Source organism: Nelumbo lutea, chromosome 1, assembly GCF_056320005.1.
Source record: "Nelumbo lutea isolate HS-2025 chromosome 1, American lotus-T2T, whole genome shotgun sequence".
Classification (NCBI taxonomy): Eukaryota; Viridiplantae; Streptophyta; class Magnoliopsida; order Proteales; family Nelumbonaceae; genus Nelumbo; species Nelumbo lutea.
Window position 1 is genome coordinate 24503317 of NC_142684.1, and position 25360 is coordinate 24528676.

Consider the following 25360-nt stretch of genomic DNA (forward strand, 5'->3'; position numbering starts at 1 on the left):
AGTCCCATGAGTTTGTGAGCTCAAAGTACTGGAAGCAACTGAGCTTTCCAGAGAAGAAAATTATCTCCATTAAGTTTGATAGTAAGATAGTGTGAGATGTTGGGAATTGAACTGAGGGTCATTGATATAGAAGCAGTTTAGAGAAGGTTGAGCTTGAGCTCATTGCTTCAGAAGCAATTGATGTATTGTAGGCCATAGGCTTTGATACCAAGTAAAAGTTAAAAGAAGAATAAATTTCAAAGAATGTGTCGAATTCCATTATATTGAATGGTTGTACATGACTGATTATTCATACACAATAATAAGGAATAAATTAGAAACAATTACAAGAATAGAAACAGATAAATAAGGAAAAGTCTTCAGTAGAAAACTTGCAAAGATGAGAGTTTCCTTTTTGCTCTGATTGATCTTTCTTTGGTAAGAGGTTTCTGTATAGTAGCTGGTCCTTCTTTGGTAGGAAGACTAGAGCCTTCTTTGGTAGGAGATCCAGGGCTCTCTTTGGTAGGAAGACTAGAGCCTTCGTCAATGGCTTGCCCTGACCAAGAAGATTAGGACAGCCTTGTCTCAGAGGCCTAGCACCCCAATGGCATGAAGATGCTGGCAAGCCAAGAAATTTGAACAAGGTAGAAATTGGAATATGGTGGTGACTAAGAGAAAAATGGAAGTCTCAGTGCGAGAGAGAATTAGAAAAATCTGGAACGAAATGAAAGAAAGAGGCAGTAGAATCATAAAAACAAGATCAGTTGAACGTCTTGTCTAGAAGGAGAAGAAAGGAAAGTCCTCTTACATGCCTGCTAGAATATACCTGGAAGATGAGGAGAATGAATGAGTACAAAGAAGATGATGATGATCTACTTGGTGAAGTTGATGATAATAAAATGGAATTTGGCGATCCAAATGAAGCTCAGTACTCCCACAATTTAATAGTGAACAACTTGTAAAGAGAATGGGAGAAACAGAATGATAATGAGGGAGTGAATGCATGAGATTCTCCACCATTCGATGTTCAAAGTCATAATTTTCTAATATAAGAGAATCGTTATGAAGCTAGTTTTATTTACATTCAAAAAGGTGTTTCGGGCCAAAATGTTTTCCATCAACAGAGGTCGTGGAGTTGGAAAACTCAGAGACTTACAACTCCATATTTAATTTGACAAATGTAGATAAAAAAATCAACTCATTAAACCACCGACTAGGAAACCTTCTGTCTGAATTGTATATGGTCTGTACATTATTCTTTTGTACAAGTTCTTCATCTGTGCATTCAAGCACCACATCATGCATACTGTATCAACAAAAAGAAAAAAAAAATGGATAATTACATAATAGAACATCGGCTCAATAGAACATCTTTCAAAAATTCCACGGCTGTACTTTTCGCCACTTCTTGCGCCATGGCTGCAAATATTGAACTGTTTTCTAAAGTCTGACAAAGAAATAAAAAGATATTATTATACTTATCAATGTCAACAAAAATATTTGATTTCAAACGAAAAGTATGGGATGGAAGGGAAGGCTAAAAGATATTATTAGTTATCAGTGTAAATATAAATATGAAAACAATAGGGCTGTATTTGATGTGGAAGAAAAGGTAGGAGAAGGAAGAGAAGGCTAGGGAGAAACCTCTACATACACACAAGTAAAGCCTAAGAGACACATTTGAACAGATAGATACATGGATATGAACCCATAATTACTACTCACTCTCCCTACCCGCATCCTACCCACAGTACACTGCAGTCACACAACATTTCACAATATAATCTGATGATGTGTGGCTGCAATTCAAGGCGGGTAGTCGGGTAGGGTATGGGTGGAGAGTAGTGGGCAGTAAATCTGGTTGAGAGAGAGAGATGATTATTGATGGAGGGTGATTTGACCTGACCTCCTAACTAAGGGACACGTGGATATGACTTCGACGTGAGTGACAGCTCAGCATGACAGTTTAGCCATAATTCAACGTAATGAGCTCACTGAAACTCCAACAGAACAGTTCGCCACAAGATAGCTCGCTGCAGAATGGCTTGCTGCAAGGCAATTCGCTATTAGAGCTCGCTACGAGGGAGCTCGCTACAAAGGAACTCGCTATTGAGTAACCCGTAGCCTTTGGGAAACTTCTTATCCGACAAGACCGTGCTTGACAAACTACTCCCACGTCTCTTGTTCGGCGACGCAGCACCTGCCAGTCCAGAGGACTATGACCACATCTCACGTCAGGTGGCGTCGTGCACGCCAGATCTGCATAATGTCTCTCAAGTGACAAGACCGTACCCTACGACGGATACCTGAGCCAATCAAATCAATCTGACGAATAACGACTGTAGCAGAAAATCAGAGGCGGTTACACCTGATTTGGCATCACATTAATATATAAGGGCTCCAACCCCCAAGGAAAAAGGTAATTGAATTTTCGGTAATCAAGTAGTGCATATCTCCACTCTTAGCTCGCCATTACTCTCTAAGCTTTTCATCGAGTTCTAACTTAAGCATCGGAGTGTTCCCGCTGGGCGAGCTCCCCAGGAATCCTTCACCTTCTCCTTTCAGGTGTTGTCCGTTGCCAGATAGGAGCAAGGCCCCTGCCAGTTAGGAGTGACCAGATCGTGCTACATCAACTATGTTTGAGAATAAAACCTATTCAAGGACCTCACTTAACAGCTATGCTTTTAGGTTTCAATGGTCCTTTGAGATGGTTTCAAATCCACTTTGACCAAGTGGTTTAATGTTCAATTCTCATCACCCATTATAATTACTTAAGCTTCAGCACAATGTATGGGTGGGCCTGTTCTGTCCATGCTTCAAGCCCAATGGGCTTTCATGAGGGGGCATGTTAGAGAATAAAACCTATTCAAGGACCTCACTTAATTAACAGCTCAAGTGGTTCGTTGAGAGACTATATGTTTGTAATAAGGCGGCTCTCTTTCTGATCTCTCTCTCAAACCAGATTTCCTCTTCACTCAACCTACATCCTACCCGCCTTGTATTGCCGCCACACATCGCCATCTTGTATTTGTGAGATGTGCAGCTGCAGTGTACTGTGGGTGTAGGTAGGGTGCCGATAGAAAAGTGAGGTGGGAAATCTGGATTCACTTGCTAGGCATTTAACCAAGTTTAAGAAAAACCATACCATGGAGTCTGATGCAACAGGGGATCTTAAGTCCTTTTCTTCCATTTGAATTTCCTTCACCACCTCGTCTTCCTCCTCCTCCTGTTGTATACTTTTCTGTTGATAATTAAATTTCAAAACCATCGGCTCCACAAGGAATTTAAATGTTTGATCAATCAAAAAAAAAAAAACTATATTACTACTAGAAAAATGGAAAGTGATCAAGTAAATGAGAGTTCTTATTTTATATTTTCTCATGAAGGGTTTCAAAAGCTACCTTTCCTTTCCCAGACAGACTTCTTGTTCGAAGCAAAGCATAGTTGTCCAAGAAAACGTGTGGGTGATTCACTCTTCCGGTGTCATAGCAAGCAAGGCAGAGACTATGGGTCTTACGTTCACCGAGACGTCCTTTGTGATCGAAACACTCTACGCAGGTGTAGTACATACCCTTGATAAAACGTCTACACACTTGACATATCTCCCTGGTCAAATCCATATAATACAACACCTTTGCATCCTGATAATCAAGATATCCATCGCCATCCCTGTCTAATTCCATGAAATCTTCGATTGCAGGCTTCAGTAAACCCACACTAGAAGGGAAGGCTTCAAACTCTTCACAACTCACTTTTCCATCACTGTTAGTATCCAAGGTTACGAACATACTTAGAACTCTCTGCTTTTCTTCATTTGAACAACTATTGTAATAAATGGCTGCAGCCTCACGGATCTCATCGATCTCATTTTTCGTCTCTTTCTCCTGTACATCAAATTATGGGTGTAGGTTATAAATAATCAATTTTTGAAATCTTTGAAAACTTGATGAACTAATGTGTTTCTGCTCCATCTATCAGTGGTTAGTACATAGGTCCAGTCCTGCAGTGCGAGTTCAGGTTGGTGCAGCAGGTTTGACAGACCACTTTTGCTTCAAGCTACCCATATTTTTCAATACTAAATCTTTTTAATAAAAATTTAAAATAAAAAGAATGAATGTTAATTGAACTTTCATTAGGTTTTCTAGGATTGAGGATAGTGCCCAGCTTGTTCAGCCAAGACTGAGAGATCTGTGGCTCAAAATTAATTTCCCTTAACATGATTCTGTCAGTTCCAAGTTTTGCTTTCAGTAGTGTGGGCCTGCTTGGGCCTACAACAAGGCTTAATGTATGACTTCGGACTGGATTTAGGCTGATCTTGGGCCTAGTACGTTCTGGTCTAAGTACATGTGTGTGTTTACGCTCAAACAGGGCTGAGCTTGATGCAGAAGGGTCCAGTGGATTTTGATGAATATCCAAAGTAATTTCTTTGAAATTTGAGGGAAGAGCCACGCAAAAGAATTTAACTTGTCAAAAAAAAGAAAAAACATACCAAAGAATTTGATCGAATAGTAGATGGTACTATGGCATTTTCCTCTTCGTCTGCATCTTTCTCTTCCTGCTATATTACCATGCAAAAATGTTTGTACATGAGTGAAAATTAAGAGGAAACAAGAAATATGAGTTTCCATACTCTTACCAAGCGGAAATACAGAAAACAAAATATTATTATATGCCTGTCCTTCGATTACCAGGGGATTTGTGACATGAAAACAAAAGCAATATATTTTGTAGAATTTAGTGGAATCAAAAACCCTTCCCCCCTCCCAATTTCATGGCTTGAAATTTCTCCCTTAACCCAACCAAGAACTCTCAGCCCCTCTTCATTTTAGTCTTCTCTGCTCCCTCAAGAAGTCACCTCATCACTCCCTTCTCTCTCTCTCATTTTGACATCTTAACAAGTTTGGCCCATCCCTCTTTCGTCTATATTTATCCCTTTAGATATCCCTTCCTAAAATTATACTTAAAATCTGAATCTACCAAAATCTAATCTAATCTAGTGGCACCACTATCCCCACTTTCTCCTAAATTATGTATTTCCTATTTATCTCCTAAATTATATATAATTTCTAATTATCTTCTAAACTATCTCTAATTTATTAGAGTTTCTCTCCTAAATTATTTCTAATTCCTATTTATCGTATCCCCCACATTTCATCCATATCAAACAAAAGAATGTTTGATTTAAAAAATTTAAGAATTATTTAGATATTATAATGAAATTCAGTAAATTTAAAATATTTATTAAAAACACAAAAATGTCATAGATATAATAATATTCATATGATTAATAATTTTATACTTTTCTGAAATTCATAACAAAATTATGTACTAACAACATAATGTATAATTTTATGAATTATTAAATTTAAATATTATTCAAATAATAAAATTTAAAATTAAAAACATTACTTAAAAATTTCAATAACTAAATATTATAAATAACAAAATATTAGAAATATAAAAGTATTATATCACAAAATATTTAATATTATGTAATAAATTTAAAATAAATAAAATTTAAATAATGAAAATTTTTAAATATTTTACATTTTATTTCAATATTTAAATAACTAAATATTTTAAATAACAAAATGCTTAACATAACTAAATTTTATATAGTTAAAATGAAAAAATTATGTAATAAACTTAAAAATTTTATTAAAAGTAGAAATTTGTTATAATAGATTTCATGATATTTGAATTAATAATAATTTTATATTTTACAAAATATAAAATGAACTATGAAATTCATTAAATAAGTAATATTGAAGTAACTAAATAATCATATTATTTAAATAGATAAATAATATTGTAAATAATTAATTTTAAATAATATAAATATTAAAAAAATTAAATACTAAATGTTATTTAAAAACAAATAAAATAGATTAAATAATGAAATGATGTAATAACCTTAAAAATTTTATTAAAAGCACAAAATAATGATAATAATGGTCGGTTCAGCTTGGTTTTTGCCAATTTACAAATAGCCAAACTGAAACTGACCCGACCTGATTACATTAGGAAATTGTTGAATTAAAACCCACCATAAATACTAGAAAACTAGCCAACTCGAGTCGAGTTGGGGCATATTGATCAGTTTCACTGATTTGATGAACAACTTAGATGAAATTAATTATTATTATTTTTGTATTGTAAAAAATTATTAAAAGTAGTATATAAAATATAACTAATTATTAATTATTTAAAAGGTTAAAATATAAAAGAATTGTCTACTCTTATATGTTTTATTGTTTAGCTTTCGCTTAACAAAGCTCGTGCATCGCACTGGTCCCTACCAGGTGCAACTTGAGTGGGTTGGGTGAAGTTGACGGTCAATCCAATCCTAAGTCTCAAACCTCAAGCTCAAGCTTGGCTCAATTCAAGGATAAGCTTGAGCTTACCAACCTAGGCCCAACTCAACCTTAACTAACTATCTCGAGCTTAGGGATTGCAATTTCTACCCTATCCGGTGAGTATCCACACCTACCCACTTTGACGGGACGTGTTTTTTTGTTTGAAGGATGGGTTTTGGGGTATGTTGGGTTTTAGGATTCTATAGCCCGTACGTTATGGGTAGGGTACGGTATTAGGCTACACCCAACCCCCTCAACCTGTATTTTGTTGGAAAGCTTATAAGCTTTATGTACTAGGTGTTGAATTTAATAATATTTTGAATTAGATGTAAAGGATAATTGATAGTTAATGTGTTCTTTTACATCTTAATCAAATAATTGAAAATTTTGTTGTTTATTTATGTTATTTTACTTATTTATTGCTTTTATATAACAAGAAATAATAGGAAATTAGATGTGGGTTTTAAAACCAACGTACCCCTACTCTTGAATATATATATATATATATATTGGGCAAACTTAAATTGCATCGGATCAGTACCCGAGGCCTCAACCCAAGCCCAATTTGAGTTTATTTTAGGCTTGAGTTTTTTTTTGGCTCAAGCCCTTCTTAAAGTTCAAAAACTCCAACCCAATGTATGCAAACGCTTTGATTGAACCGGTCGGGCTTGAATTGGGTACACCCAACTTGCACTCCTAGCTCTATTTCCTAAAGTTGTTTTAACAAAGCACGGGTCCCTGCTAGTACTAAATAACTATAAGAAAATTTCCGTTGAGATTGTTGAATTAATCTTACCTATAAAATGAAAATCAATTCAATTGTTTTAAACCACAGATTGAGAATAAAGAACTATGTTCAAGGATTTTAAAACTGGACCAGACACTGAACCATTATGGGGACTGGTTCCTGGGTCGAACAGCAGCCCGACCATCTGGTTCAAACGGATGGCCTGTTCTGACTTAATAAATAAATAAATAAATAAAACAAATAAAATAAAAATGACCAAAAATCATTATTTGGGTCAATGAGTTGATGGTTTGACCGCCCGGATCATTGGGTCCCTGACCAAATCAACGGTTTTTGGTCAAAATTAGTTTTAAGGTGAAATGGAACCGGTTACCTGACCGGTTCCCAGGTCAACCGGTCCGATCGTCCGTTCCGTCCTGCTTTCAAATCCATGATTATGTCACCAATGATATTAAATTTTGAAGCAAAAGACAAATGCAGGAACACCTAGAGATTAAACTAACAAAAAAAATACCACAAAAATCACCTTCCAAAGAAAATACAAATATTTTCAAGTAATTAAAAGTACCATACCGAATTATCTGTCTGGGTGGATTCAACTGTTGCAATATCCTCGGTAAATACCTCGTTCTCTTCCTGTAGTGTAGCTATCTGTTGATAGAGTCCCACTCGATCTCTATAACTATTTCTTTAACACGAACCAAATCTAATTTAGTTCCAAGAAGAAAGTCTCCATCTTACCTTGTTTTCATTTGTGGGTGCACTGAGTATCATCTGAAGAAAAGTGTAGTTATCCAAGAAGAAGTGTGGGTGGTCCAGTCTCGCAGTGGGATAGCAGGAGAAGCAGAGATTATATGTTTTACGATCGCCAAAACTTCCCTTCTGACCGAAACATTCAATGCAGGAATAGTACATACCATTTATAAAATGTTTGCAAACTTGACATCGAGCTCTCGTCTTATCAATGTAGTAATAGACTATTGCATCCTGCAAATCGAGATATCCATCGCCGTCCCGGTCTAAGTAAACGAGTTCATCAGTGAACCCAGTAGCAGAGTAGAAGGCATCGAACTCTTTAAAGCTTACTTTGCCTTTACTGCCTGCATCTAGGTCTCGAAAGGTCTTCTCCACTTCCTGGATTTCGCCTTTTGGACAATTCTCATAATATGCAGCAGCAGCGACTCTGATTTCATCCATCTCTTTCTTCCTCCTTTCGTCCTGTGTATAAATTATTTAATATTCATTAGATAGACGTAAAAACTAATTGTTCTATGAATGTTTTTAATAAAACTGATCTGAAGCATAAATTGCTTTTTTCTACAAACAGTTCGAGGCGGATATAGTACCACCAGATACAAGAGTGAACAGAAAACTTTGGCTTTTGAGCTATAGTTTGCGTGGCATAGTTCATAGTCCCAAGAACAAAAATAAACTTAACCAATTGATCAAAAAATAACAAGTGTGATTGGAGTTTATCTAGACAGTCTAAACAAGACTATGTTTAGTATCTAGAAATCAGAAAACAAAACAAATCTAGATCCTTCACTTTTAGCAAAACCAATGGCAGTCCAGATTGTACCCAATTCTGCTTCCACCGCATTCCTACAATCAGAAAGCAAAACAACAGATCTCCATCCTTAATCTAAGAAAAACCAATAGCAGTCCAGATTGTACCCTATTCTGCTTTTGTCGAGTCTTTCGCAGCACTCAAAATACCACCTGCATCCCGAAGAAATTTGTTATTCATGAAGACACGAAAACCGTATGTTCCAACTTCTCCAATGTTATCTTGTGTTACCCCTGCACCACTTAAATTCCTTAGCCAGCACCTGTAATTGGCCAAATCCCTTAGCCTTCGACAAGTTGTTCTCAGCTTCCTCAGCTATGATTGAAATCCAATTTCGATTAACACATGACCCAGGGAGGTCTTGTGTTTGATTCCCAATGGAAGCAAGGTTTTACATGACCCACTTGGTGAGTGATGTGGGTTACCTTGGCCCAGCCCACATACTAACGCCTGTTAGCGTCAGCAACAATCAGGGAGCCCTGCTGCCTCCGTACAGGGTATCAAGGTGCCGAGCTCTGTAGCGACAGCTTGTAACCCGAGCGGGGATATTAAGGTGGAGTAATTTGCCAGGGTCAGGTGGAGTAATTTGTCAGCACGCTCGTGTTACAAGTAGGGAGTTGAACCACGGAACTTGAGCGAAAGTTTGGGCTCCATGGTCCTTAAAGCGGGAGGCTCCCGCATCCGTTGGATCTGCGTCGATAGGAACCGTTGCTTTGGGTATCGTTTCGTCTTCCGAGTGCCTGCGTTAAGCGATTCCCGCATCCGTTAGATCTGCACCGATCTGAACCATTGCTTTGGGAATCGTTCCATCTTTCGAGGACTTGCGCTAGGTGGTGCGTCACAGTTGGATGGTAGGAGCAGATTAGTTTCAGCCGTCAGATTTAGAGAAATCCAGGCCATTCATTTTCTTTTAAATAGGGGCCCTAGTAGTGACTTTCTTCTCCATTTGGACCTTGATGCCCTTGCTCTCGAGTGAACGCAGCTCCCCAACTCTCAATTCTCTAGAACTTTTTTACTTCTCCCCTTCTTCGGGACATTTCACCCTCTTTTAGGTAATCTTAACATTAACATGTCATTTTCAAACTTTAGTCCCATGAGCCGAGAACTCCCGAGCCGATGCCCTGTCCAAATTAGTGAGCACCTCGGATGCGGCTCTCGGCAGCATTGTGCACGTGAAAAGATTAGCCCGACCCTCCATAGAGGACATCCAAATCCTACCCGTAGAAGCCGAACCATCTTAGATGGATCCTATCATCGACTTCCTACTGACGGGAAAGCTACCCAATGACAGGAACGAAGCTCGAAAACTCCGACAACAGGCATCACACTACACTTTGCTAGAAGGAAAATTGTATAGGAGGTCCTTCACCTTGCCTTACCTCCATTGCCTCGGCAGGGAGGAGGGTGAGTATGTGCTCTGGGAAATTCACCAAGGCATCTGCGGCAATCGCCTCAACGGCCAGACCCTAGCCCAAAAAACATTAAGGCAAGGGTACTTCTGGCTGACACTTCACAAAGATGCGGCCGAGCTGGTGCGGAAATGTGATCAGTGTCAGAGACATGCCAACCTCTGCCATCAACTAGCCACCACCCTCTCGGCCCTCAGCAGCCCCTGGCCCTTTGCCAAGTGGGAGATGGACCTCCTCAGCTCCTTCCCTCAGGCAATAGGAAGTAGGAAGTACCTCGTTGTTGTTGTGGATTACTTCAGTAAATGGGTGGAGGTCGAACCCGTAGCCACTATCACTATGCAGGCAATTCAGAACTTCTTTTGGAAGAACATTATTTGCCACTTTGGCCTCCCCCACATGCTGGTCAAGGACAATGGAAAACAGTTCGATGGCTCTAAATTCTGAGAATGGTGCACCCCCCTCGACATCAAGCAACAATACACCTCGGTGGGCTACTCCCAGACGAACAACCTGGCCGAGGTCATGAATAGAACCGTCCTGGATGGACTAAAGACCAGGTTGGATAGAGCTAAAGGCCTGTGGGCCGACAAACTACACAACGTTGTTTGGGCGTACCGAACCACACCTTGGACAATGACGGGAGAAACCCCTTCCAGCCTGACCTACGGCACAAAAGCAGTGATCCCAATGAGATTGGCCAACCAACACTTTGAATCCAAGGGTATACTGAAGTCGAGAATGATGAAGCACTCAAAGCAAACTTAAACCTGCTGTAAGAAACCCGAGAACAAGCACAAATTAGGATGACCGTCTATCAACAGTGAGCGGCCCACAACTACAATTCTAGAGTGAAAGAAAGGCACTATAGAGAAAGAGACCTTGCCCTTAGGAAGGTCATGGTTCTCGAACCTAGAGTAGGAAAGTTGGGCCCCAACTGGGAAGGCCCCTACCAGATTAAGCAAGCTCTCGGCCTCGGTACATTTTTGCTAGAAAACTTAGATGGGAGACTTGTCCTTTGGATGTGGAACTCGAAGAACCTCCGGATGTACTACAAATGAACGTAATTTTTTTTATGAAAGTAATGAATGAATGAATTAAGCAAAGTTCCTCTTCACCTCACCTCGTCACCTTGTTACCTCGGAGTGTTGTGATCCCCTCGGCTTTCTGCACTTAGAGTAAAGAAAATAATGAGATAGAGCCCTCGGCTTCACCGGTGGGATGCCTCAGTCACCCCTGAGAAAACACTTGGTAAGAATGAGTCAGGGGAGTTGCACCCCGATGGTGCTACTCCGCCGTGGCTCTTCATCCATCCGAGTACCTCGGCCCTAGACCTCGGTCAGGGTGCTAGGTCTCTTCGGCCTCACCTAGGATAGCACGGGATCTAGAAGCCAAACGAGCCCCGCCTCGGACGTATGACTCCACTTTGGCTCCCAATATGTCAATAAGCCGAGACAAGCATGCAAATAAACAAATACTATGACTGGATCGTGTGTGCCTTGTGTATCGTGGTTTCAACTTTTCGGAGGGGCAAGGACCTCTCACAAAAAAAAAGAGAAAAGGGAAGAGACAACATGCACGAAACATAGTATACACAAAAAATGGCTTCATTCACTATTCAATGTTGGTCTTGTACAGCCTTTACAAAATTTTGTATTGCCTTAAAAGAAAAACAAAAAAAGCAACAAAATAGATGGCAAGTATTACAACAATAGAACAAAAAAGAAGGGGGGGGGGAAGTCTATGCCTGCACCTCAACATTGGCAGGAGAGGGAACGACATGTTCCTCTGGTTGGACCTTGGCAGGAGCGTTAGGGATCACTTGCAGTCCCTCGACATCAAAATTTGGCAGCACCAATAGGAGTGCCTTCTTGGTATCTGCAATACCGTCAAGGTAGGATGATAAAGCATACTCCACCAACGCATCCTGGAAGTCGGAAGACTTCTTGTACACCTCCACTGCCTCGATCACTGCCTTCTTTGACTCCTCTACCGAAGCTAGGGCTTCGGCAGCTTTCGCTTCCGCCTTGACAACTCTCTTTTTAGCCTTGGCAGCTCGTCTCTTCGCTTTCGTGACGATACTCTCCAGCCGCACCCACTCAATTTACTCTTTGGAGAGCCCTTGCCACGCCTCCTTCAGTTGAGCCTCAAACAAACCCAAAGTGATTGTTCATCTAGGAGTGCCTTTCGGAATTTCTGGTGCTTCTCCTCGGCGGCGGCGGTTGCCTTCTAGAGCTTCTCCCTTTCCCTTTAGAGCTTCTCCTCAGCGACTTTCTTCTCCTTCTCAGCCTTGTCGGCGCGACCCATGGCCGGCCTTGTTCGGTTCCCCAACCCAAGGATGTGTAGACAGGCCTTCCACAAAACCGATAAGTGAAAATAAAAAATAAAAATATATACATAATGAAATATTGAAGAACGTCTTACCTTGGCCAAATGGTACAAGCCCTCATCGTAAATGGACTTGGGGTCGCTTTGCAGAAGGCGATAAAGATCCCTCGGCAGGATGGATCCGCTAACCAGCTCCTGGCTAACCCCCTTGTCACGGATGGAGTTCCCCTCTCGGAGCTGCCATTAGGGGTAGAAAGTCTTACCAATCCCTTCGGTCCTCTCGGAGACACCTTGTACTGATGAAGGGCTGCCAAAGGCCTGGACGGGCGCGCCCTAGGTGTGGACCTCTGCACCACCTCCTCGACCTGCCTATCCGTGTTGGCAAGCTTCCGCCGAGGGCTGTCAGCCGCGGGCCTCTTCTTTCCCATCTCAGGCCCCTCCGTGGGCCTCTTTAGCACCTCTTCCCCGGTGCCAGGCTTTTTTTGTGCCTCTCCCCCGGTGGTTTCTTTGGTGCCACCATTGACTGATTCCCCTTGGTGGATACTTGTGAATCTCCCCCCTTCACCAGGGCAGGGGGCAGCTTCATCGTCAGGCCTCTTCGGCGTTTGTCCTCTTGCCTTCTTCCTGGCCTACTTCGCCCGGGCCTTTGCAAACAAGTGTTCCTTGGCATCCATTAGCACTTCTGCGAAACAGCAAATGAAAGTTGTTAGCACATTAGAAAAAAAGAAAAGAGTGTGGAAGACACACTAACCACAACGAAGACTATGGGGACTTCCTTCTCCACCAACAGCTTCGCCTAGAATGTCCCCATCACAAGCAGGTGAGCTACTATTGCAGCCTTTTTGTCTTGGAGCGGCGGGGAACATCTCTTAACGATGACGCAGTCCTCCCCCTAGTCAGACCTAAAGCACCAGCCCTCAGTGCAGGAGAGGTAGAAGAACTTATCCTTCCACCCGTAAACGGACGAGGGGTTGTGCACTGGCTTCCCTGTCCTCGAGTGGAAGTAATAAATGTTGGCCTCGGAAGCATGCTTCCTCAGCATGAACATGGCGCAGAATAGTCTTAACGTCAACTCCACGCCCCTGAGCCGAGACCACACCATCATCACCACGATGGTCCTGAGGGCATTGGGTACGAGCTGGCTGATAATGATGCTATACCACTCCTGCAGTTCAGAGATTAAGGTTGGGAATGGAAACCTAAGGCCAAACTCTAAAAAATGCTAGTAGATACAAATTTCTCCCTCCATGGGAGCCCACGGCCTATTGCCCATGTCGAGGTCCCTCAAGCTATAAGATCGGGGCATGTGGAACCCCTTCGCCAAGGATTTGAACTGGCACACATCTAAGGAGCTATCAAACTCTAAACACGGGACACTAGTGTCAGCCACCCTTTGGGCAACACTCCCTCCTAGTGGTCCAACGACGAGTTCCACAGCATTGTCCTTGGGGAGAGGAGATCCCTCGGGCTCCCTCGGTGACGCCGAGGCAGTGCTTTCATGGGGAGAGTCCTTTCCCCAGTGACTGCCCTCGGCACCCCCCGAGGTTAACCTCTCCCTCAAAATGGCCACCTCCCATCGAAGGGGGGATACAGCAAAAGAACCTAGAGAAGACAAAGGAGAGGGGGTTGCAGGAGAGCTCCCTCCCAAGATGTTCGGGAGTTCATGGCACTCGGGACCAGAATCTAAAAATGACATGTTAAGATTACCTAAAAGAGGGTGAAATGTCCCGAAGAAGGGGAGAAGTAAAAAAGTTCTGGGGAATTAAGAGTTGGGGAGCTGTGTTCACTCGAGAGCAAGGGCATCTAGGTTCAAATGGAGAAGAAAGTCACTACTAGGGCCCCTATTTAAAAGAAAATGAACGGCCTAGATTTCTCTAAATCTGATGCCTGAAACTAATCCACTCCTACCATCCAATTGTGACGCGCCACCTAGCACAGGCCCTCAGAAGACAAAACGACGCCCAAAGCAATTGTTCAGATTGATGCAGATCCAACGGATGTGGGAGCCCCCTAGCGCAGACCCTCGGAAGATGAAACAACACCCAAAGCAACGGTTTAGATCAACACAGATCCAACAGATGTGGGAGCCCCCTGCTTCTGCGAACCAGTCTCACCCCACCTCTTAGCACATGCCCTCGGAAGGCGAAATGACACCGAGTGGACCGCGAAGATCGCCCACGACAACCCACCGAGCGAACCGAAAGGCCCACTCATCATGGACCATCGGGCGGACCATTCAACCCAACAAACACAGGACTCCTGGGATGACCGTCCCTTGCACGGTAGCCCTGCTAACGTGACTTGCTCGTCCATGATACGGAACACCCCCGCCAAGCCGAGGCATCCACATTGCTCGCGCTTCTGAATCGAAGAGGGACGACGCAAATAGCGAAAATGACACCACTGCAGGATATCCCTCGGTTGACGAATCCGAAGGCATAACGACCACTACTCCCATCGGTCGAATTTGAAGCCTTACTTCAATTACTACCCTCATTACGGGTAGAAGCCGAGGCCTCACCTCGGTCTCGGGAGGGGGGAGGCAAGTGATGTGGATTAGCTTAGCCCAACCCACATAGGGCTGGGAGGCCCAACCCACTAATGCCTGTTAGCGTCAGCAACAATGAGGGAGCCTTGTTGCCTCCGTATGGAGCCAATCACACAGCTGTTTGGCGTACCCGTCGGGGCCTGCAGTCTGACCTCGTACGAATTTCATCTGGGGCGTTCATCTTCACCTACCACCAACACGCTCAAGTATAAATAAGAGGTAACTACCCCTTAAAAGGTGCTAGAACAGAGTAACTCCAACATCATTCACTCATTTACTTCCTACACCCACATTGTCTACCTAGCATTAATTCAGGGAGATCTGGTGCATCCAAGGACTCTCTCTAGGAGCACTTTTGCACTCTCCCCTTCTTCACACCTCGTACTAATTTGAACATCGGAACCTCTGCCTCGGGTATCCACCCTGAGGTCTCTGACACTCCCTATCTGGTAGTATCTCAGGTCACCAGGGACTTCACCTCGACTTGTAGTCCTCGGCTACCATAGTCCTCGGAAGGAATAATTCACCTCAATTTGTTGTCATCCGCTTTGATCAACCTCTTTCAAAGCCCCGAGGTCCTTAAATAATGCTCAAAATCTGAAGAATAAATTTACCTTATTGCCCTCGGCCAACTCATGCGGCAATAGTAAGTTTTCTCAGTGATTGGTTGTGCTGGAGACTTGGAGACTTTGGATGAAATCCTACTAAAAGGGGCATGGAATACCCCTTGTTCTGTAGCTCCATTAGGGATGGCAATTGTGTTAGACAATTTTGTATGCCCTTAGCTTCAATCAAAATGATGTGTTTTATAAGTTTATTGTAAATGAATAAAAGTGCATATTTGATTCAGGTTCCCTTGGTATGTTTCTGTGAAATACCCTTAAACTGGACACTTAATGAGAATCGTGTTAGTTTAGAATGTTCACAGCCAGTGGGTCAGTCTGGGGAGACCTATCCTGACAAGGCTGACACTGTGGTGCCACCAAGTCGGTTGGGGTGGCTTGTCTCAGCTACCGGGGTGAGACCCTAGGCACATACAGTGTGGGATTAATTGAATCTTTGAACTGGACCAGATTTCCAGTATTGTCCTGGACCTTGGAGATTGGTGGGCAAAACTAGAAAGTTACACCCGACCCCTAGACTCGATTATGACACTGCACTAGGTGTCGGATTAGGTTGTCTTTGATGTACCAATCAGTGAGATCCTTAGCGGGGGTCAAAACCTGGGTATGTTGGGGCAGTCTGAGAATTCATCTGAGTGGGTGATCATAGTGACATGATCAGCCTCTTTGTCGGACAAAGGTAATGATCGGAGATGCACTCTCACTGATGGAAACCAAGACTGCCGGTAGCTGATTTCAATCGTTGAAATTTGTTTTGCAAAATATATTTTATATGAGATATAAAAGTATATATATTATGGTTTCAAAATGATTTGCAAAAGGTTTTAATTCCTGGGATCCATACTTGAGAGAGTGCAATACTGTTCCTTGCAGCCGAGGGAGAAGTCCTCTCCTGTCGGGCAGTGTATGATCATTATGGGCTGAGAGGTTAAGTCTAAGACCATTGAGGATAATACCTGATGGGCTAATCTTTCATCTACCCACAGTCCCTGGGTGTTACAAGGTGGCTTGGCCCAGGGACCACTTAGGGTAAGTGTTGGGCCCATAGAGCCCATCTGATGGGTTTCAGGGGGTGCACTATCCATAACAGTGTATTCGGCCAGGCCTTGTAACAAAGGCTAGGCTGAACCCATGTGGCTGATGTGTAGATCAATGTTTGGGTCCCACGCCATACAAGGAAGCCCAACTGGGCAGCAGTTTGGAAGGCTAAATGAATACATAACCCTAAATAGGCCTTAAGCCCATTTCGAACTGGGCTAATTTGATTAGTCACTTAAGGGGCGAATTCTAAGATAAGATCAGCTGATAGGATTGGGCCCACACCCTATCTACTCAGAGAGTCCAAGATCTAAATGAGATTTAGATCTGAAAACATCCTAATTAGATTAGGATATGACTGATCTAATCTGTAGATAAGATAAGATAAGATAAGATAAGATCTGAAAACTTCCTAATATGATTTGGGTTAGCAACTCCTAATGGGATTAGGAGTTGATTCCTTTAAGTCTATAAAAAGAAGAAGGGGCGGCAGCCTTTAGACACAACACAATAGATAGCAACAATCTTGTCTTCAGAGCTGAGATCACAGAAGAGAGAATTCTGCACCCTGCAAATATTCTCTAGCCGCCTCCTTCCTGCAGCCGCTGCCTACAGCAATTCGATCTCCATTCCTTGGGAGAAACCAAGATTGGATCTTGATTCCAATCTTTTGGAGAAAAGATTGGTAGGAGTTATATTCACAAACTGTCCAGGTGATTCTTGGGAATGATCAAGTTCTTTGGAAGAACACTGTTGATTCTGCTCCACCCTGCACTGTGCCATCTTCAGTGGGAGCAGATTTTGGATCCTACCTTGGGTGTGAACACCTCCATTGAGAGATATTATTTCTCTGTATCAGGTATTATCTCTCCTTACTCCTTTTGTTTCAGATCTGATTCAGTTTATGGTTCAAGAATGATCCTTGAAAATATGATTTTCTAAATAGGGAATTCGATTCCCAGTTGAAGGGAGAGAAAAATTTTTAAAATTCGGCCCCCTTATTCCACAATCTTTGGACATCCATGTGATGAATTTCCTATCCCTTCAAATTGGTCGTCTCATCTCCTGCTGGAGTTCTGTTAAGAGAAAGGTATTTTGATATATGGATTGACACAATTACACAAATACGTAAACGATTAATTAATCATATTAAGTTTTTAAACAAGAATGCGACCTGTTTATTACACAAGTAACACAACACGATCCACATAACTCGTTTCGTTTATTGAAACAGGCCCTTTTTGTTTGACATGACATAATACGGTCTTAATAACTCATATTCAAGTCATATTATCAACCAAGTAAATAAATAATTAAACAAATAATGATCCATTCACAAGATCTAGAAATCTTGGTAAACTAAACATCAGTGTTTGCAACCTAGATATAATAAAAAGTCATTGACCAACTATACGTGGAATTGATCTCTTTTCTATGAAAACCATATCCTAGATAAATAATAACTCAAACATTTGACCGACAAACATTTCCCATAACGAAAGATTACCAATAAGGGATAACAAATAAAAGTGCCCTAACAACAAGACTACAGCAAATAAAATGCATAAATATTGGAATTGTGAATGAATTAATGGAGTGCCGACCACATATGGGTTAATGTTGTTTTTTTTAAGCCCGGCTAATCAACAATGGATTGAAAGCATTGGTTATAATCTAGGAGAGTATTGCCAAAAGGGCTGCAACTTGAGACAAGTTAGCCTGAATCCAAGCCAAAAATAAATTAAGTTTAGTTTCATAAGTATGGACATAACTAAACTTCTGGTTGATTATGGCTTAGGCCTTGGCCAATTCGACGCAACCGAAACCCAACTGAGCTTCATGTTTGTATATATGTATAAATATTTTGGGCCTACCTGGTTTACAGGAATAGGGATCTGTAATCGGAATGCGAATGACTTATTTCAATTTCGACTATTTGGTTGGAAGGAATTGGAATACCATTCCCATTCATGATGGAATGGCATCCCCGCATATAAGAAATGGTCATTCCTTATCTTTTGGGAATAAAATTCCATTCCAGTTAATTTTAATTTCCATCCCAATTCTTGCCTTAACCATATAAACCAGTTAATTCTAATTTCCATCCCAATTCTTGCCTTAACCATATAAACTATGGAGATAGACCATTCAAATTCTGATTTTAAGGATTTTAGTTTGGATTTCGACTACCAATCAAATGGAGCCTATATACACATTTATTTATGTGCGTGTGTACTATATTTATTTGTAAATGGTCATTTCCTCTCCTTTGGGAATGAAATTCCATTCCAGTTAATTCTAATTTCCATCCCAAGTCTTGTCTTAACCATATAAACTACGGGGATAGACCATTCAAATTCTGATTCCAAGGATTTTAGTTCGGATTCCAACTATGAATCAAATGGAGCCTATATACACATTTATTTGTGTACGTGTGTACAATATTTATTTGTGTATGCAGTATGTATGACTATGCATCCACAAATGTATGTATATATGTATGTATCCATGTCTACATGCACATATGTAAGTGAACAATTATAAGTTTATAGTCAAAATATCAAAAGCATGACCATGTAATAATGCTAAAACTGAACTGGTCTCCACCACAAATCTAAGATCCAGGAAGTAGTAACATTTGGCCAAAAGGAAGTAGAGAAGTTAAGCCAACCCAAACCCAACTAGAAAACTTTGGATTGGGGCTTTCGTAGCTCAAGTTGGATTAGGGTTGACATTAACGGACCTATGACTTGCACCCTTAATTGCTAGTAGGGTATCATAGGCTAGGCTTAGCACCTATATGATTAAGGGTGGATTTGAGAAAGTTGAGGTGAATATTTGGCTATTTAAGCCTAATTTGATAGAAAATACATGAGGTTCAAATATAGGCTCAAGCTCAATTCAAACTAGAAACATGAGCTCAAATTCAGCTCAATTCATGCTAGACATGAATAACTCGCTAGTCACGAGTTATTCTACCTATGATAATAGCCATTAGTCCAGGTGAAAAAGAAGTAACAAAGCACAAGAAGAGCTAATTTGTTATTTGTTGTGCTAAGAAATATGGTCAACCAGTATTTGACAGTACAATGGTGAGAATGAATTGTCTCCTTGAAGACGAGATGGAAAAGTAGGGCTTCCATCCTTCACTTCTTTGGTTCTTCTCATGCTCACCATTCTTAAATGTAAACTTTTAGGATTATATCGCAGTTTCTACAACCCAAGGTTTGTTCTGAATCAGTGAATCCCATGAGTGAATCACTTCATCCTATATATTTTCCATACCAACTATACATAGGAAAAGGGAAAAGAAAACGGAAATTAAGAACCCATTATAAGAAATTTACCTCCTCATTTCTTGCAGCCTGCATTCTATTCCAAAGCATCTCATAGTTATCCCAGAAGGTGGAGTGTTCATGGACAAATTTCCCATATTGATAACAAGCAGGACAGACATAATAGTTATCACCGCTCTTGGAGATCCACTTGTTCATGCATTCAGCACAGCTGTAGCACAAGCCCTTTATAAACAGTCCACAGACCTTACAAGAAACCCTTTTGTCAATCATGTACTGAAGCACATTGAAATCCCATTGATCAAGATATCCATCACCATCTTTGTCTAGCTCAGCAAGAGATTTAAATTTCTGACCCGTATATCCTTCCTTAGAGAGAAAAGCTTTCAATTCTTCATAACTGATTTTGTCATCACTATTGGAATCGAGGTCTCTGAAAGCCTTCATCCTTGCTTCCTTCTTCTCGTCTGAACAGTTCTTGTAGTCTGTCATAGCAGGGCCACGGATTTCCTCCTCCTCTCTCCTCTTCTCCTTCTCCTGTATGGGAAATTGTTACAGGGTTGAAAAGAGAGAAGTTTTGTTTAATGGTAACTATATCTTGTGAATTTACCTTGTATTCTTTTAAAGCCAAATTTCTCTTCTCCAGAAGAACATAGTTATCGAAGAATGAAGAGTGTGGGTGGACGAATTTCCGAGTGCGATAGCAGTTGACACAGAGATCATAGCGACAGTGCTTGCCACTGGAATCCCACCTGTCGAAGCATTCTACGCAAGAGTAAAACATGCCGTCTATATAAAGATTGCAGTGCTCGCAACAACCCTTCGAATCTCTTCTGTATATACTTTTAATGAAAGTCTGGAAATCCATATAATAATTATCCAACAATTTGATTCCCCGTCCTGAATTGGCAAATGGAGAGGCATTAAAATCTTTAGAGCTAACTCTTCCGTCGTTGTCAAAATCAAGTTGCATGAACCCTTTCTCTAACAGCTCCTTTTCCTCAATTGAACATGCATCATAATATGCCAAGGCAGCTTCTAAGGCTTCCTGTGACTCTCTGCTTTTTTTTCTATCCTGGGTTTCAAAGATTGAAGTAAAACCAACAAAGAATTGTCGAGAAATGATAAGAAATTATTCCTTATTTTCTATCAAATTGTTGCAGGATAAAGACAATATTAGCTACTAAAATTACAAAGTTTTTCCAGAGCAATCACTTCCCCATGAAGATCTAGTTTCATTATATGACAGATAGGAGAGATAAAAATTGGATATATAAAAAATACTACTAAAATAATTCAAAACAAATAAGAGGGTGCTTTCCAATATTAATTGATTTTTTCTTTTTTTTTTTTTTTTGTTTTTCTAGTTCCAAAAACAAGACAAAACCAACTGGTTTGTAAATAAAATTAGTTTTTTAAAACAAAAACATAGAAAGCATGTTCTTGGTTATATATGTGTATTTTTCGTTTTCAAAACTGAAATAAAAAAATATATATGTTCTTGAATTTATACACTATTATCAAATTTGGTATTAAAATTGGTTAAAAAATATATGTTCTATTAAATAAAAAAAACTGGTTATTTAATATTATGTTCTATAAATCATATAATTTATGCACTATTATTAAATTTTATTTTTATTTTGACAGTTTAAAAAACATATATTGTTTTTCAAAGAAATGCCGATTTAATTGTTTTGCATTTAAAAAAATACAAAGAGAGTTGGAAAAAACAACTCCAGATTCCACTTCCTTCTCCATTCTTCTTAATTTTCTTCTTATTTCGTCGTTCTCGGCGAACGTAAAGCTGCAGGTGCCCCCTCTTCTTTGGAGAGAAAAGAAAGAGAAAAAGATGGATAGATGGGGTCTGGTGTAATCAATAATATTTACCTTGAGTTTCTTTGCCATCTGATTCCTCTTCTGCAACTGCAGGTAGTTATCCAAGAAGAAAGAGTGATGGTGGCTGAATTGCTTACTTTTATAACATCTGACGCAAAGATTGTACGAACGATTGTCGTCGTTGGAGTTTCTCAAATCGATGCATTCGACACAGGAATAAGACATGCCCTTTATTAGCCTGTTTCTGTCTACACACTCGTCACAACTGAACGTCCCGTAGAACGTGTAAGCCAGGGTGATGAAATCGTAGAGATTCAGATACCCATCTCCATCTCGGTCTACTCTGGCGAAAATTTCTTCCTTTCGCTGGCTTCTGGATTCAGAGAACAAATCTTCCAACTCTTTGCAGCTGGCTTTGCCATCTTTGTAAGAAGCCAAGGATTTGAAGGCCTCAACTACCAGATTCTTTTCCTCGCTTGAATAGTCACTGTAGGCCGCTAAAGCAGCAGCTCGGACTTCCTCCATCTATCCCGTTCTCTGTGTACAATCATCAATATGGGAGAGAAGTTGTAAAACTTTATGGACTTGAGAGTTGTTAGGTCAACTTAAAATAAAATTAAATCAATATATATAAGAAACTAAGAGGTATTGACCCAAGTGTTGGTTGCATCATCAGCATCATCATCCAAGCCTTAATGAACTAATGCCTTGTTTTGGTGATTTTTTTTTTCATCTCATAATGCAATCTGGTTAATGAAAAAATCCCTTATTTAGGTGAGTTTGAAGCTTAAAAAATCAAGTAAATTAATTATTAGTGGGTTCTTTTATTGTTTTGTTGAACAGAAAACTTGATTCGAACAAACAAACAAAAAACTACGAATACTGCAAATCACAACAAAACAGAGCCACTAAACTATGGAGACTTATATAAGAATTCTGCAATTGATTATTACAAATGGATACTCATTGACCTGGCCTTACTAAATTAAATTTATGACTTATCCTGGGTCTGACCTAACCATTTCAGTTAATATAATTTACGATGGTAAAGATGGATTAAGTCGGGATTCCTGGGACCATTGATCGGAAACCGAGGATGGTGACCCTTAGGCTATGTTTGGTTTGAAGGAAAATGTAAGGAAAGGAAGGAAAAGGTAGGAAAATCCATACAAGGTTTATAAAGGTTTCCTTTCCTTTTCCTACTTTTTCCTTCAAACCAAACATAGCCTTAATTGCTATGGCCCCTTATTTATGAACACATCATTTTCATCTTTTTTCAATGGCCAAAATACCTGGTCTGGTCACAGGGTCACAGCTCATCGCTGATTAATTAAATACTTATATATTCAAGATAATTTTGGATTTCAACTTGCTTGTTTTAAGGGCATCTATTTGTCACTTTCATATGCATCTCCTACCTAATGCAAAAATTACACTGTTTATAGCATTCACATTCATAGATGATACAAATTTTGCATCTTAAAACATGATGAAAATTTTGCACCACCTATTAAGTTGTTATGGCCACGTGCTAATTTGTTAGATTCTTAGAAAGTAGTTGTCTCTAGGCTCTCATATGAACATTTCCCCTGAATCTTGCCACTTGCAAAATTGAGTAACACAGACGATTAGACTGTCTCTTGTATCTATAAATACCTCTCTCTATGAATAAAATATACAAAATTCTTTTGCCACCAAAATTTGATATGGTATCAGTGTTAGACAGTTTTGTATGCCCTTAGCTTCAATCAAAATTGATGTACTTTATGAGTTTATTGTAAATGAATAAAAGTACATATTTGATTCATGTTCCCTTGGTATGTTTCTGTGTATTACCCTTAAACTGGACACTTATTGAGAATCGTGTTAGTTTTGAATGTTCACAGCCAGTGGGTCGGTCTGGGGAGACCTATCCTGACAAGGCTGACACTGTGGTTCCACCAAGTCGATTGGGGTGGCTTGTCTCAGCTACCGGGGTGAGACCCTAGGCACATACAGTGTAGGATTAATTGAATCTTTGAACTGAACCAGATTTCCAGTATTGCCCTGGACCTTAGAGATTGATGGGCAAAACTAGAAAGTTACACCCGACCCCTAGACTCGATTATGATACTGCACTAGGTGTCGGATCGGACTGTCTTTGATGTACCAATCAGTGAGATCCTTAGTGGGGGTCAAAACCTGGGTATGTTGGGACAATCCGAGAATTCATCTGAGTGGGTGATCATAGTGACAAGATCAGCCCCTTTGTCGGACAAAGGTAATGATCGGGGATGCACTCTCACTGTTGGAAACCAAGACTGCCGGCAGTCGATTTCAACCGTTGAAATTTGTTTTTGCGAAGTATATTTTATATGAGATATAAAAGTATATACATTATGGTTTCTAAAATGTTTGCAAAAGGTTTTAATTCCCGGGATCCATATAAGTGGAGAGTGCAACACTGTTCCTTGTAGCCGAGGGAGAGGTCCTCTCTTGTCAGGCAGTGTATGATCATTATGGGCTGAGTGGTTAAGTGTAAGACCATTGAAGATAATACCTGATGGGCTAATCTTGCATCTGCCCACAGTCCCTAGGTGTTACAAGGTGGCTTGGCCCAGGGACCACTTAGGGTAAGTGTTGGGCCCATAGAGCCCATTTGATGGGTTTCAGGGGGTGCACTGTCTTTAACAGTGTATTCGACCAGGCCTTGTAACAAAGGCTGGGCCGAACCCATGTGGCTGATGTGTAGATCAATGCTTGGGTCCCACGCCATACAAGGAAGCCCAACTGGGCAGCAGTTAGGAAGGTTAAGTGAGCACATAAGCTTAATGGGCCTAAAGTCCATTTCGAACAGGGCTATTAATTTAGTTAATTAAAGGGGCGAATTCTGAGATGGATTAGCAGTTAGGATAGGGTCTTAATCCTATCCACTCATAGAATCCAGATCTGAATGTGATTCAGATCTAGAAACCTCCTAATAAGATTAGGATAAAGCTAATCTAATCTGCAGATAAGATAAGGGTTTATCCTTATCATTAGAAGAGAATGCTGATCCAAATATGATTTGGATAAGCACCTCCTAATGGGATTAGGAGCTGATCTTTTCAAGTTAACAAAAGGAAGGAGGGGGGCGGCAGCCTTGAGAGAGACCAAGAAACACATCAGATCCTCTTTAGTGCTGAAATCAAGAAGAGAGAATTCTGCACCCTGCGAATACTCTCTTGCTGCCTCCCTGCTCTTGCCGCCCTGTTTGCCAGTTCGATCTCCAGCTGTGGGAGAAGTCAATATTGGATCTTGACATCAATTCTTTGAGAAAGGATTGAAAAGGAAGTTGTGCTCACATTCCATCCTGTTGTTTCTTGCGAAGGACAGAGTTCTTGGGGAAGAACACTGTTGATTCTGCTCCATCCTGCACTGCGCCATCTTCAGTGGGAGCAGTCTTTGGATCCTTCCTTGGGCGTGAACACCTTCGTTGGGAGATATTGCTTCTCCGTATCAGGTATCATTATCTCCCATTCCTTTTGGTTCAGATCTGGTTCAGTTTAAGGTTCAAGATTTATCCTTGAAAATATGATTTTCTAAATAGGGAATGTGATTCCTAGTTGAAGGGAGAGAAAAATTTTTGAAATTCACCCCTTATTCCGCAATCT

At 40.6% G+C, this 25360-nt stretch overlaps 1 protein-coding gene across 6 annotated transcripts; it reads right to left on the reverse strand.

Moving 5' to 3' along the window:
• Positions 1-1160: 1160 nt before the first annotated feature.
• Positions 1161-22396, reverse strand: LOC148873981 (uncharacterized). 6 transcript variants are annotated; one of them, XM_088965263.1, is made up of 9 exons: positions 21780-22396; positions 20500-20964; positions 19941-20426; positions 7825-8301; positions 7657-7734; positions 4469-4534; positions 3381-3863; positions 3125-3220; positions 1161-1426 (listed from the first exon to the last, which is right to left on the reverse strand). In XM_088965263.1, the coding sequence occupies exons 1-9, from the start codon at positions 22251-22253 to the stop codon at positions 1319-1321; spliced, it is 2733 nt and encodes a 910-aa protein (XP_088821389.1). In that variant the 5' UTR covers positions 22254-22396; the 3' UTR covers positions 1161-1318. The 6 variants fall into 6 exon arrangements, with proteins under 6 accessions (XP_088821389.1, XP_088821392.1, XP_088821390.1 ...); XM_088965266.1 differs by having other exon boundaries at positions 7657-7719; positions 21780-22327; XM_088965264.1 differs by having other exon boundaries at positions 4469-4537; positions 7657-7719; positions 21780-22327.
• Positions 22397-25360: the final 2964 nt, after the last annotated feature.

Excerpts from the sequence above, each read along its gene's own strand:
- LOC148873981 (XM_088965262.1), bottom strand. The coding sequence starts at position 22,253 with ATGGAGGAAGTCCGAGCTGCTGCTTTAGCGGCCTACAGTGACTATTCA. Across the intron at positions 20,427-20,499 it reads TGGCTTTAAAAGAATACAAG|GAGAAGGAGAAGAGGAGAGA; the intron begins GTAAATTCACAA and ends TTTCCCATACAG. Across the intron at positions 4,538-7,656 it reads CCACCCAGACAGATAATTCG|CAGGAAGAGAAAGATGCAGA; the intron begins GTATGGTACTTT and ends ATGGTAATATAG.